The 14,841-nt window shown below is 50.7% G+C and overlaps 1 protein-coding gene across 1 annotated transcript in view; it reads left to right on the forward strand.

The window, feature by feature from the left end:
* IGFBPL1 (insulin like growth factor binding protein like 1) overlaps positions 1 to 5,833 on the forward strand; it is a 30,788-nt gene extending 24,955 nt beyond the window's left edge. Inside the window, exons 2-5 of the mRNA XM_045020266.1 lie at positions 1,182 to 1,291; positions 3,803 to 3,919; positions 4,265 to 4,418; positions 5,629 to 5,833. Of these exons, the coding sequence (XP_044876201.1) occupies positions 1,182 to 1,291; positions 3,803 to 3,919; positions 4,265 to 4,414 (377 nt within the window). The 3' untranslated portion in view covers positions 4,415 to 4,418; positions 5,629 to 5,833. The remainder of the gene's footprint in view (positions 1 to 1,181; positions 1,292 to 3,802; positions 3,920 to 4,264; positions 4,419 to 5,628) is intronic.
* Positions 5,834 to 14,841: the final 9,008 nt, after the last annotated feature.

Consider the following 14,841-nt stretch of genomic DNA (forward strand, 5'->3'; position numbering starts at 1 on the left):
GAGGATAGGATTAAAATTCAAAATGATCTGGACAACCTGGAGAAATGGTCTGAAGTAAATAGGATGAAATTCAATAAGGGCAAATGCAAAGTGCTCCACTTAGGAATTCCTATGAGTCTATGATTAAGGTTCCATGTTTGTCACAGAGGTCAAGGATTCCGTGACTTTCTGTGACCTCTGTGACTTCTGCGGCGGCTGGTGTATCTGCCCCTGAGGCCGCCTGAGCAGCTCAGGCAGCCCCCGGGCCAGGTGCCCCAGCTACTGCTGGGGCACTCTCAGGGCCCTCCCGGCCCCTCGTAGCAGAAGTTTGAGAGTGGGGGGTGGGAGCTCAGGGCTAGGGATTTGGGTGCCTGGTGGCGCTTACCTGGAAGGGGGGCTCGCCTCCCTCAGCTCCTAGCTCCATGTGCTGCCACTGCCAGCAGGCACCGCCCCCGTATTTCCCATTGGCCATGGTTCCCAGCCAATGGGAGCTGCAGAACCGGGGCTTGGGACAGAGTGGAGGCAGCACGTGGAGCTCAGGAGCTGGGTAGGGAGCCTGCCCCAGCGCCACCAACCCTCCCCCCCAGCACCCGCGATGCCCCCCTGCCCCACCTGAGCACCCTTGGCAGGCCCCCTCCCAGCACTCCCGGTGCCACCTGCAGGCTGTGCCGCCCGAGCCACAACCCGCCCCCCCCTCCCCAGCACCTGCAGCATCCCCCAGTCAGTCTCCCAAGTTCCCCCACCACAATACACAAGTTTTAGTCAGGGATAGATAGCAAAAGTCATGAACATGTTATGGGCTGTGAATTTTGTTGATTGCCCGTGACCTGTCCATAACTTTTACTAAATACCCGTGACTAAAACGTAGCCGTATCTATGATTCTATGTAGCTAAAAGGAATGGGCTAAATTCCATCTGTTTCAATTTATCTGGTGGCAGATGGAGTAAGACGACAGTGCACTGATTTCTATAATGAAGCCAGCTTCCCAAGTAGAAGCACTAAAAGCTTTTTAAAATAAAAGCTCAGAACCATTTCTGTGGCCTCTGGTTTAGAGAAAGATCCAAACCTTTGCTACTGAATCATCTCTGGCTGGATGGGGGAATCTGTATGTTTGTTACATTTAAAATTGGCACATAACATTGAGAACTATTAGTGGTCCCATGTAAAGGCACTAAAATTGAAGTGTTCTTATTATTTCCAGCTCCTGTGATTGTTGTACCACCAAAAAAGATCCATAATCTAACTGGTGCCCAGGTGTACCTGTCCTGTGAAGTGAAGGCAGTTCCCACTCCCATCATCACATGGAGAAAGGTATGCCAAAAGCGGATTCCATTTTAGCCAAGAGGTTACGCAGAGTCTGATGTGTGTAAGACAGAGAAACTGACATGGGGCCAAATCCGCTGTTAATGTAAACGGCCAGTGGAACCAGTTTTCACCGGGAGAGAATGTGGCCCATTTCTTTTGCTCTGTGGCCATACCTGATTTCAGATTATTATAGTCATAAATAAAATGGCATTACTTAAAAATGAGACTTGAGGGCAGTCATTCCTTCAGCGCGTTAGCATGCCCCGTCTGCAAATAGGGGCTATGAACACCTGCCTCCCTGAGGGGCTTTGAGAGCTGAAGTGTTGGTCTCCCCAGTTTTGAGCAGCACTGAGCTCAGGAGAGCATCTCTGACTTACAGCAGCCCAGGGCCTGGCCTCAGCACATCCCTGCGGGGGAGGAAGGGAATTAATAACCCAAACCCCACTCGGTGCTCAGGTTGAATATTGGACTGGCTTGGCTGGGGGTGATTCTGGGCTGAAGGCTGGTCTGACAGCGAGACTGATGACATTTGTATAAGGAGTCCTCAGAGCAGCACCAGGGGCGGAAAAGAAGAGCCTCAGCCTAGGGACTCTGGCTGTGGGATGGAAATCTCTCTCCCCCACCTCCAAGGAACCAGCTCTGAGGCTAAAAGGGGGGCTTTGGGGATGGCCAGAGGAGTGGGATGCTACGCTCCTGGGAGCTAGGAACAGACCTTGAACAAAGGCAGCTAGGCACTTCTGCCAAAACATTCAAACTAGGGTGCCTATAGTTCGGCACCTAAACAGAAGGGGCGTGGCGCACCCAGCAATTCCTATCCCAAGGGCTATGTTGGGAGAATGGGGACACTACCCCTCATCCTGCACACCCACCAGTTACTGACGGATCCAAATGGAAGGGGCAGGAGGAGCCCCAGGCTGTGACACTGGCTGGATGTGTGCAAAGAGAAAAGTCAGAATCTGCCTGCAGCAAGCTGGGGCAAGCAGGGCTACAACCAGCTGCAGACCACCATGTAAGAGGGTGGCACTGCCTCACGTTGGCTCCTGGCCCTTGACTAGGATCTGCCTCTCGCTCCTCACGGTAGCTGCAAGAGGTTCCGCTCCATACTCCTTCCCCTCAGTGAGAGCATCACTCTGAGATGCTCAGGGGAAGATAATGGCATGTGTTCTTCTATTATAGGCATCTCTCTGTGGAGCACAGGTGCACATTGCAGAAGCTGGTTGTGACACGTTGGATCACAGAAACCCCCTTGGGAACTGCCAACCGATGTGCCTAGACTACTTCTGCCCCTGCTTTCCCTGCCAGCTTGAGACTCCACCACCCTGTCTTGTTGAGCCAGACACTCCCGTCTGCTCCAACACAGACCCAGGGTCTGAATTACTTGCCCCAAAGCTGCAGACTTAGCTGAAAGCAGCTGACAGAAGTGTTCCTGGCTTTAACACTCAGATGCCCAACTCCCAGTGGGGTCCAAACCCCAAATAAATCGGTTTTACCCTGTATAAAGCTTATACAGGATAAACTCATAAGTTGTTTGCTCTCTATAACACTGATAGAGAGAGATGCACAGCTGTTTCCCCCCCCCCCCGGGTATTAATACACACTCTGGGTTAATTAATAAGTAAAAAGTGATTTTATTAAATATAAAAACTAGGATTTAAGTGGTTCCAAGTAATAGCAGACAGAACAAAGTGAATTACCAAGTAAAATAAAATAAAATATGCAAATCTAAGGCTAATACAGTAATAAAACTGAATACAGATAAAATTTCACCCTCAGAGATGTTTCACTAAGTTTCTTTCACAGACTGGCGCCTTCCTAGTCTGGGCACAATCCTTTCCCCCGGTACAGCCCTTGTTCCAGCTCAGGTGGTAGCTAGGGGATTCCTCATGATGGCTGCCCCACTTTGTTCTGTTCCACCCACTTATGTATCTTTTGCATAAGGCGGGAATCCTTTGTCCCTCTCTGGTTCCCACCCCCTCCTTCTCAATGGAAAAGCACCGGGTTAAAGATGGATTCCAGTTCAGGTGACGTGATCACATGCCACTGTAAGACTTCATTGCCCACTTGCCAGCACACACGTATACAGGAAGACTTACCACTGAAACAGCCATCTACAGACAATTGTCCTGGTTAATGGGAGCCGTCATCAAGATTCCAAACCACCATTAATGGCCCACACTTTGCATAACTACAATAGGCCCTCAGAGTTATGTTTCATATTCTAATTTCAGATACAAGAGTGATACATTTATACAAATAGGATGACCACACTGAGTAGATTATAAGCTTTGTAATGATACCTTACAAGAGACCTTTTGCATGAAGCATATTCCAGTTACATTATATTCACACTCGTTAGCATATTTTTATAAAATCATATAGAATGCGTCACACTAGTAGAGGCAGCAACATGTTGAGCTCATACCTGCCAAATGCAGAGGCAACGCACCGAAGAGCATGATGCTTTTAAAGTATTCCATACCTACGTTAACAGTATGCCAATGTCATAAAACCCCACAGGTCACAGAGTCACCCAAGGGAATTAAACTCCTGGAAGAATTGCCTGGAGACAGAGTAAACGTGGCTGTCCAAGTTCGTGGTGGTCCTTCTAAACATGAGAGCACAGGGTGGGTTTTGGTAAGTCCAACAAAGCAAACTGTACTGAGGGCAGAGGTGGGGAAAGAGAGGGGCAGGCTGATTTTTGAAGTTTTTCCATACAGAAAATACAGTACATTGCAAGCATGTGATGGTACAGTTCCTAGGGGAGACATTTTAAGAGATTGAGCAGAGTTTAAAGTAGAATGAAAGTTCCTACAATCTAGCAGACTGAATTTAAACCAGACATTTTAGTCCTTGTTTTGAAGGAGGAAATCTAAAATCCTTCCGATTTTTCATTCTTATCAAGAGTTGATTTATGGCTTCCCTTTTGTGCTTACTGTTCACGTGTTGATAGTGTGATGTTCTCCTCTTTCGTTTTGCCAGATTAACCCGCTGATGAAGGAAGATGAGGGCGTTTACCAATGTCATGCTACCAACATGGTTGGAGAAACACAGGCAGAAGGGAATATTAAAGTCACTGAGCAAAGTAAAAGTAAGAGGACTAACTTCCTAGAACCAGATGACATGATATAGCAGGGTAAGTTTAACATTACAAATCCACTTCAGTACCGCAGAAACCTGTTACCTTTTTTTGCATTCACCTACTCTTGTTGGTCGAAAGATACAGATGTAGAAGCAGCATGGCCTAGGAACAGGGAATCTGGAGGAGCCTGGAGATGGTTAGAGGTTGAAGCATTGGCTCAGTACTATCTTGAATAAGTCATTTTCTTCTGTCTACCTTACTAAACCCATGCTGACGTGTAGGAAGATGAAAGAAGGGCATTGCAGTATGCTAAATACCTTAGATTTTCAAAAGCAGATACTGCTGCACTGAACATTTCTGGGTAGATACGCTTATAAATATAATTGCTGTTTTTAATTCAGCATTTAATGACTGCAGTGTAAATACATATTGTACATGATCAGAATGCTTGACATCTTCAGACCAAAAACCAACATTTGGTCCCATATTCTAAAAACGATGCTAATGTCACATGCCAAGGAGACAGAGCAGACTTCCCTCATCTATGACCAGTTCTTCTCAATCATCTCCTCTCCTCTGTAATATCTTCTCATGTAAATAGATGCAATTCACCCCAGGGCAGAAGGCCAGCACAATACCTGTGCTACACTTTCATCCAACTTAAGTCCTTCAAGTGGGATGTAAGCGGTGCATATGCTTTGTGCTGACTCTTTTGCACCCTCAGGGTGAATCTCACCCAGAGAAAGGAGAGCAGACACCAAGCAGATAAACAAGTGTGTGGCCGTGATTTAAATAAAACAACCAAAAACGTCCTTCCGCTGATAGCTTCATCATCCCCAGAAGTGTTAGTATAAAGGCCTGATTCCCCACTGCATTACTCCAATTCTACACTGGTGCGACTCAATGGATTTCAGTGAACATTTGAATAACTGGAGTAACATAGTGGAGGAGAATTGTGCCCAGTACGTGACTCTAGCAAAGCGAGACTGCGAAGCAAAAAGGGTGAACAGTGATCAGTGTCTTCTTGTGCAGCTCTGTGCAGGAAAATTAATGCTTATTTCTGGGAGAGAGACCCTATGTTTTAGCTGAAAGAGTGTTTTTATGAAAAAAGATACATCCAGTTTAGCAAATACATTATTCAAAGATATATATTTTGTTCTAGTTGCAGCCATGACCATGTCTCCATCACAGTTCAGTTTTCTATACAAGTTATTACAACTCCCTGGATAATAATCTCTCAAACTGTGCTTTTTTTCCCTTCTAGGGAGAAGTGATTCAATCTTCACTCCAGGGAAACAAAGATTGTCGAGCACAGGCTAAAAACAAGTCAATTAGTGGCTTCCTTGGCTATCTTACATTATAGAATTAGGAAACTGCATTAATATTCTTGTTATGTGGTTAATGACATGTTTTTTGTACATTTTCCTATTTAGATCAATTAGATTAATATTAAAAATCTGTAGTTTATAACAGGAAAAAATGAGCAATAAAACGCTTTTCTTTTAAACCATTTTAAAGATACATACTGTCTCGGCATTGCTTTTTATTGGCACTCTCAACTGTAACAGTAGGGGGCGGCAATTATGGAAGAGACCATTTAGTGTAATTTCTGCATGTCAGTCTTGGCCCGAAAGACAAATCACAGCAATATTACAATTGTCTTTATTTTTAAAGCAAGCCACTTCTTATGAAAAAAAAAACTGAACGTTTAATGGAGCTTTGGCAATTGTTGCTTTTGGGTGCATTCAGTCACTAGAACATAACTTTAACTAGGACACCGTGTTTTGAAGAGATTTATAGTCAGAAATGGATAGCTTCCAATGTCCAAAACAGATATGGGTAGCCCTGATTTTATGAGCCCAGTACTCAGTCTACTGAGAAGGGAGCAGTGATTCATTAGATTCCAAGGCCGGAAAGGACCACTGTGATTCTCTAGTTCTGCCAAGGGCAGCAGAAATAATGTGTTTTCACTGCACTTCTGACCAAAGCAGAGATTCTGAGCAAATGGACTCCACCCCAACATACTGTGGTATGAGAGAGCAGTGATGGGTTCCTACACTACAGCCACATCCCCTAACCCTTTTCAGATAACCCTTATGTGTTCTCTGTCTCACACGAGTCAGTAATTAACACTAGGTGGCCCAGTCACTAGTAAGTGACACTGGCCCTGTGCAGAGCTTCTGCACTTGAGTAATGCACCACATGAGACTTATGTGATGCATGAAATCCATGCTGTACATCAGTAAAGTCCAGTATAAGTGATGCACAGGCTGCATGCTGACTCTCTGCACAAGGACGGAAGTCACTCTGGCCTGCGTTAGCCAGGGTTTTAAAAATCCTCTAATACAGCACATACAGCAGTACTGATATCCCCAAGTGTTGTTCAGAAACTCATGAGACAGAATTACGATTTTTAAGTCACTTTTTCATTTGCCAGCTGGATTCTGAGCCTGTGGGGACACTTGTGTCACAACGTAAAGCTTTTCTCTGCAACCATAAGGGCTAGAACATTTGATTTTCAGTGGAGGCTGAGGTTCCTAGAGAAAGGCCTCTCAGAAAAACAGCAGGTACGACAAGTGCTAGCAACAAGTGCATGCAAGGGCTGTGCCCAGCCATTGGAGGGTCCAGAAGATGCTCCCATGGCTCAGCCGTGGTAGGAAGGGTCCTTTCCTCACCTGAGCGCATTCCCCACTATGGACGTGGCAGCTGGGGAGGGGGTTACTATGCCCAACCTCTACCACTGGGCCACCCATGCACCTCCCACACCCTGCCTCGGGGCCACACATCCCCATACCCTGCCTCCGCCATGGGGCCACGCTAGGGTTGCCAGCCATCCAGTTTTTGACTGGAACGCCTGGTCAAAAAGGGACCCTGGCAGCTCCGGTCAACACCACTGACCAGGCCGTTAAAAGTCCGGTTGGCAGCACAGCGGGGCTAAGGCAGATTCCCTGCCTGTCCTGGCTCTGCATAGCTTCCAGAAGTGGCTGGCATGGCCCTGCGGCCCCTAGGTGCAGGGGCAATCAGGGAAGCTCTATGTGCTGACCCAGCACCAGCTCTGCAGCTCCCATTGGCTGGGAACCGCAGCCAATGGGAGCTGCGGGAGTGGCACCAGCCCCCTCCTGCACCCCAACCCCCTGCCCCAGGTCAGAACTCCCTCCCGCATCCTAACTCCCTCCCAGACCCCACACTCCAACCCCAGCCCTGAGCCCCCTCCCACACCCAAACACCCTCCCAGAGCCTGAACCCCAAACCCCTGTCCCAGCCCTGAGCCCCGTCCCGGAGCCTGCACCCCAAACCCCTTATCCCTGGCCCCACCCCAGAGCCCACACCCCCAACCGGAACCCACACCCCAAACCTCCTCCTCCACCGCACCCTCCTGCCCCAGCCCTGAGCCCCCTCCCACACCCAAACACCCTCCCAGAGCCTGAACCCCAAGCCCCTGTCCCAGCCCTGAGCCCCGTCCCGGAGCCTGCACCCCAAACCCCTTATCCCTGGCCCCACCCCAGAGCCCACACCCCCAACCGGAACCCACACCCCAAACCTCCTCCTCCACCGCAACCTCCTGCCCCAGCCCTGAGCCCCCTCCCACACCCAAACACCCTCCCGGAGCCTGAACCCCAAACCCCTGTCCCAGCCCTGAGCCCCGTCCCGGAGCCTGCACCCCAAACCCTTCATCCCTGGCCCCACCCCAGAGCCCACACCCCCAACCAGAACCCACACCCCAAACCTCCTCCTCCACCACAACCTCCTGCCCCAGCCCTGAGTCCCCTCCCATACCCAAACTCACTCCCAGAGCCTGAACCCCAAACCCCTGTCCCAGCCCTGAGCCCCGTCCCGGAGCCTGCACCCCAAACCCCTTATCCCTGGCCCCACTCCAGAGCCCACACCCCCAACTGGAACCCACATCCCAAACCTCCTCCTCCACCACAACCTCCTGCCCCAGCCCTGAGTCCCCTCCCACACCCAAACACCCTCCCGGAGCCTGAACCCCAAACCCCTGTCCCAGCCCTGAGCCCCGTCCCGGAGCCTGCACCCCAAACCCCTTATCCCTGGCCCCACCCCAGAGCCCACACCCCCAACCGGAACCCACACCCCAAACCTCCTCCTCCACCGCAACCTCCTGCCCCAGCCCTGAGTCCCCTCCCATACCCAAACTCACTCCCAGAGCCTGTACCGCAAACCCCTCATCCCCAGCCCCACGCCAGAGCCTGCACCCCCAGCCAGAGCCCTCACCCCTTCCTGTACCCCAACCCCCAGCCCCAGGCCAGTGAAAGTGAGTGAGGGTGGGAGAGAGCGAGTGACTGTGAGGGAGGGGGGGCTGGAGTGAGTGGAGGTGGGGCCTTAGGGAAGGGGCGGGGCCAGGGTGTTTGGTTTTGTGCAGTTAGAACGTTGGCAACCCTAGGCCATGCACCCTCCACATCCCACCCCAGGGCCATGCACCTCCTACCCCATCTCATCCACAGGCTGATTCCGGGGCGGGACCTGCCGTGGGATCCTCCGCCCTCCCCCCTCCCATACATGAGCATGGCACGCGCAGGGGGGAGAGGCAAGCCTCAGGCTCCTCCTGCCGAGTCCGCTATAGGGCGGGGTCCCAGGCGCAGCTGGGCGGAGCCAGCCGCGGAAGTGACTCCGCACCTGAAGTACCAGGATCTATGTCATGTGGCCAGCGCAGGCGATAAAAGGGGCCAGTGGGGCCCTGGCACTCTGTCTGTCAGCGGCTGCCTGGAGCAGGGCGCGCAGGTTGGGATGCTGGCCCCAGACTCTGGTAGGACCGAGCCCCGGGCACCTTGGAAACAGGGGATAGGGGGGAACGATCTCAGCTCGGGGCTGGGGGCGGTTGTAGTGCACATGCACTGGGGAAGGACGTGCTCGGCATGGTGGTGGTGGGTGGGGCACATGCGCTGTGTTGCATTCTTGGGTCCGTTCCTGCTCCCATGTGCCGGCCGCATGCTGTGCGCACAGAGCAGGGCGAGGCGATCCTACCAGTGCCTGGGCTGAGCAGTGCGGCTCCAGAAGCAGGTGCACAGCCTGGGGACCACGCTGGACAGCTATGGGGCATGGGGTTGGCTCCCCAGCCCAGGGCCCACAGGACCTGTCCCTGGAGAGGGTGAGAGCATGTTCAGTGGCTCCTTCCCAGGGATTGGCACAACTCAAAAGTGCCTGGGATAGTGGGCTCCAGCATGGGCCGGGGACGTGATGTGCATCTCTAGCGCATTCCCACGGGGGTAGTGTCCTAGCAATGAGAACCTGTTAGTAAGATAACTCCCTTCCCTTCTCTTCATGTGCCAGTACATTTATGCCTGTATCTGTCTGTAATTTTCACTCCATGCATCTGAAGAAGTGGGGATTTTACCCACGAAAGCTTATGCCCAAATAAATCTGTTAGTCTTTAAGGTACCACCGGACTCGTCGTTTTTGTGGATACAGACTAATACAGCTCCCCCCGATACATTCGTAGCACACTGTCATTATCCCGTTCTGGACCAGAACCACTTTTTAACACCAAAAAACCCCAGAACAGTCGGTTCCAAAGTGGCGCCCGCAATGAGATGTGTACACGTGGCTTATTGCCTTCATATTTTAGCAATGAAAAAACGATCCGCTAGCCTGTTCCAGCTCAGAACTACTTTTTTGAGACTAATAAGGATCCAGAACACCAGATTCTGAAGTGCCTCAGGATTAAATTTGTACTTATACACCAATACCTTGTGGATGATATTTAAATAATGAGAACTGATTAGTAGTACACTGTCATTAACCTGACCCAGATCCACTTCTTAACACAAGTAAGGACCCAGGACTGTCGGTTCTGAAGTGGCTAAGGGTGACCAAAATGATTCACATAATACAAATGAGAATAATGCTATACTTTCAAGTGCCCGTTATGGGAAATAATACCTTTATGAATAGATGTGCCTGGAACACTCTGTTCCAAGATAGCACAGGGGGCCAGAATGATACACATAATACAACCAACTGAGAATAATGCTATAGTATGGAAATCCTCCTCTGAATGCACCTTCAAATGGCCATTCTGTGTAATTAATTCCCTTTATGAACAGAACCACCCAGAACACTTTGTTCCAAAGCAGCACAAGGAACCAAAAGGATGCATGTAATACAGTTAAGAATGGCATAATATATTGAAGAAAAAAAATGACCAAATCAACCTTTCTTTACATGTTCCAGTCCATAAAGTAACGTATAATTGATTCAAAACATCTGGAACTGTATATAGCTGAAGTGAAAGGAGAATAAAAAGAATGCGTAGGTCTATAGAATACAGAACCAAGGTAGAAAAATGTAATCCTTGAAAAACGCAGCTAAAACCGACTTTTAATGCTGTACCACCTTCTGTGAAATGAAATGTTGCATATTATTTGCAATTTGTAGAAGTATTAGCCTATTGTTTTTTACATGATTCCTATTGTTGGTAGTAGTAAGAGTAGTAGTTTATACAGTATTTCCATATTGTCTAAAAAAGGGGGGCTAAAAAGGCTTTACCCTAGGTCTTGGTGTAGATATGAAATATTTTCCTGATGGACGCATTTCAAACATATTTTTTTGTTTTCTTTGTATAGGAGACCGTATTATATAGGTTCTATGCAACAATCTAATTGTTGTTGTTTTTTAAATCAAAACCATTTTTAACATTGTTTTCCTTTTTCATAACAGTGGAATATAGTGAGGCCTAAATTGTATTTTGAACACAAGAAAGTGCTAAACTAGCTTTATTTTCACAAGTAGGCCTGTATCACAAAAGTTCTGGAATTGCTGTTTGTTCACTTCAACTGTTTGCTCTGATTTTAAACAATGTATCACTAACACACAAGTACAGAGCAAAAAAAGTTTCACAACTTTTCTATCAGCCCACATCTACTGCCTTGTTAGTGTAATACAATATTTTTACTTGCAATTCAAACAACTTCTGTACAGAACTAGCAGTGAACCTGGTGAAAGAGTAAACAGCCATAAATAACTACTGAAATCTTGATGGCTTAACAAAGAACCGCAAAGAACCCCTTGTTTACCATCAAAAAACAGTTTTTATTAGACATCTCAGGGTGACAGATGTCTACAGCTGCCTGTGGAGAGCTGGGAATTGAGTTGCATAAGAACTATATGTTTTCAAGTTGAAATGGGTCAAGTAAGTAGGCCTGCCTGTAGAACAAATGCATAAGATCATTCATGATCAATTTCTTAGTGTTTACATCAACTGTTATTAAATCAAAAATGGTCAAAAACCTGAATTAGTCACTTTGAAAATAAAAAACATTGAATTAAATGGCAAAAAAACTTCATTGACACAGAGTTAAGGTTGCCCAGAATGGAGTCCAGTCCTAGCAGCTGAGGCTACCGAAGTGCCATCTAGCAGCTGCTAGAGCTCAGCCCGAAACCCTGAGCTACCAGGAACAACAGTGGTAAATGGTGCTTCCCTGGCACATGCTAGTGCCTCCCCTTGGAGGAGCACCCACCATTTGAGAACCTCTGCCTTATTCCCTTCCAGGGGATCAAGAGACACCCACCGTTCCTGAACACTGTGATCTGTAACAAACATGAACTAAGAGGCAGGTTATAGTGAACTGGGCAGAGCGTGAACAAAGCTACTTACAAGCAGGTATTGCAAATTGATCACTTAGAGCTGAGCACCAGGCAAAACACTGACTGGAAAGCAGGGCACCTCCTGATCAGCTGTTTCGTGGCATGCAGGAGGCTGGGGGGGAGGGAAGAGGGCATGGGCATGGCAGGCTCAGGGGAGGGGGCAGGAAGGGGTGGATTGGGGGTAGGGCCTGGGGCAGAGCCAGGGGTTGAGCAGTGAGCACCTCCCAGCACACTGGAAAGTTGGCACCTGTAACTCCAGCCCCGGAGCCACATATTAACTTCTGAAGAGCCGCATGTGGCTCCAGAGCCAGAGGTTGGCCACCCCTGCTATAGCTGAACTGCTCAGTAATAGTGACCATAATGTAATTACATTTAACATCCTGGTAGAGGGGTGTAGTGAGGCGGCCTGGCTCCCGGCAGCCCCTGAGAGAGAGGAACTAGAGCAGCCACCCCAGTGAGCGGAGCTGCCGCCACCTGTTCCCGCCCCCCGGAAGTCAAGGGGCGGGACAGGAAGTATAAAAGCCCGGCCCCAGCGCTCAGTTGGAGCCCAGCGGCCGGAGAGGACAGACGCTCCTACTCGGGCTCCTGCCGGACCGAGCCTGCCCCAAGCCAGGTACCCTGACACAGACGGACCGAGCCTCCCTCAAGCCAGGTACCCTGACACAGACAGACTGAGCCTCCCTCGAGCCAGGTATCCGGACGTGGACCGCCCGAGCCTCCCTCGAGCCAGGTACCCCGAGGTGGACTGGCCGAGCCTGCCCCGAGCCCGGTACCCCGAGGAGCGGCCCGAGCGGCCCCTTGACCCGAGTCCGGAGGAGCGGCCCGACCTAGACAGCCCTCAGCACGCCAAGGAGCCCATGGTGTGGGACCCCGCTGCCGAGCCCCGCGATGAGCAGGTACCCATGGAGAGGGGGACGGGAAGTAGCCCGGGGGTAGCTGACCCCAGTCTGGCTACGACAGAGGAAGAGCCGATGTCGGTGTGTTTCGGTCAGGACCCCACCGACACAGCAGCAGACTGACTGCCGCTGGTAGGGCCCCGGGCTGGGACACAGTGGAGTGGGTGGGCCTGTGTCCCCCCTGCCACCCCACTTACGGGTGGCAGTCTCCCCTTCACACCAGCGTTCAGGCATAGAAGCCTGCACGCACCTGCTGTTGCTCAGCTCCTGCCCGAGGACCTGAGCCCTGAACTATCATTGCTGCTCAGTCCCTGCTGTAAGGACCTGAGCCCTGAACTATCATTGCTGCTCAGTCCCTGCTGTAAGGACCTGAGCCCTGAACTATCATTGCTGCTCAGCCCCTGCTGTAAGGACCTGAGCCTAGAACTGCTGTGTTGCTGCCCCGCCCTGACTAAGGGCTTGGGCTTCCTGACTTTGTTAGGGCTCAGCTCCTGCTGCAAGGACCTGAGCCCCCATGGACTCTTGTGTGTTGCCCCGCCCTGACTAAGGGCCTGGGCTTCCTGACTTGGTTATTACTGCTCAGCTCCTAAAGTAAGGACCTGAGCTCTGAGACTAGTGCTACTGCCCCACCCCTGGGGCAAGGACCGGAGCCCTAAACCTAGCACTAAGTGTTTGGTGCCCTGCCCTGATTGAGGGCCGGGGCTTAGCGTATTGACTGTATGGGTGCTCAGCCTGCAGACAGGATCTGAGCCCCTGGACTCTTGTGCGCTGCCCCGCCCGGAGCTAGGGTTAGGGCTTATTGACTTGGTGTTTGCTCAGCTCCGGCTGCAAGAACCGGAGCTTAGAATTGGTTTGCTGCCCAGCCCTGACTGAGGGCTGGGGCATTGCAGTGACCGTGTGCCTTTTGTTTAGCCCCTGCCTGAGGGGCAGAACCCGAGACCTTCAGAACCCGAGGACTGATTTGGGGCCGTGTAGTGAGGCGGCCTGGCTCCCGGCGGCCCCTGAGAGGGCACGGCCCCCGTACCGGACTATTACAAGGGGATAATGCCAAACAAACCCACCACATTTAACTTTGAAAAGGGAACTAAAGAGAAATGAGGACATTTGTTGGGCAGAAGTTAAAAGGAGCTGTCACAAGGATTAAATGCCTGCGAGCAGCATGGGGACTACCTAAAAACACCACACTAGAGGCTCACACGCCATGAATACTCCAAATCAGAAAAGACAATAAGAGGATCCAAAGAACGCCACCATGGCTAAATAGTGGAGTGTAAGCGTGTGGACTCACCCCTGTGGCGCCTCCTGCTGGTCTCTCAGGGAATTAGCTTGATTTCCAGCCCAGAGCGCCCTCTGCAGGCCAGTGATCCACTACCACTTGGCTCCCATGTGCCTCTCTGGACTCCAGTGCCCTGTTAGCTGGGGTGCTGCTCGCTGGCAGGAATCCCTTTCTCTCAGGGTCTCCCCTCCCCAGGGATCTCCCACCCACTATCCTTGCCTCAGTATCAGGCTACTGCCAGTCATTGTCTAGCCCCCATGCCCTGGGGCAGACTGCAGTACCAGCCTACTCATCCCTGGCAAGGTTTGGTTAAATAAATAAATTAATGGAGATATCCTGTCTCCTAGAACTGGAAGGGACCTTGAAAGGTCATTGAGTCCAGCCCCTTGCCTTCACTAGCAGGACCAAGTACTGATTTTTGCCCCAAATGGCCCCCTCAAGGATTGAGCTCACAACCCTGGGTTTAGCAGGCCAATACTCAAACCACTGAGCTACCCCTCCCCCCTGTTGCCTTTGCCTACCCCTGGGCTGCCCTCTGCAACCCCCAGCATCCCCTGGCCTTCTGCTAGGCCACAGCCTGGGGTTTTCCAGGCTAGAGCTCCCCAGCTCCTCTGCCTTTCCCCAGCCCTTCTCCACTCAGGTACCCTGTCTCTAGCTCCCTGCAGCCAGGCCCTTCTCCCTTTGCAGGCAGAGGGAGACTGTT

This window comes from Mauremys mutica, chromosome 6 (assembly GCF_020497125.1).
Source record: "Mauremys mutica isolate MM-2020 ecotype Southern chromosome 6, ASM2049712v1, whole genome shotgun sequence".
NCBI lineage: Eukaryota > Metazoa > Chordata > Testudines > Geoemydidae > Mauremys > Mauremys mutica.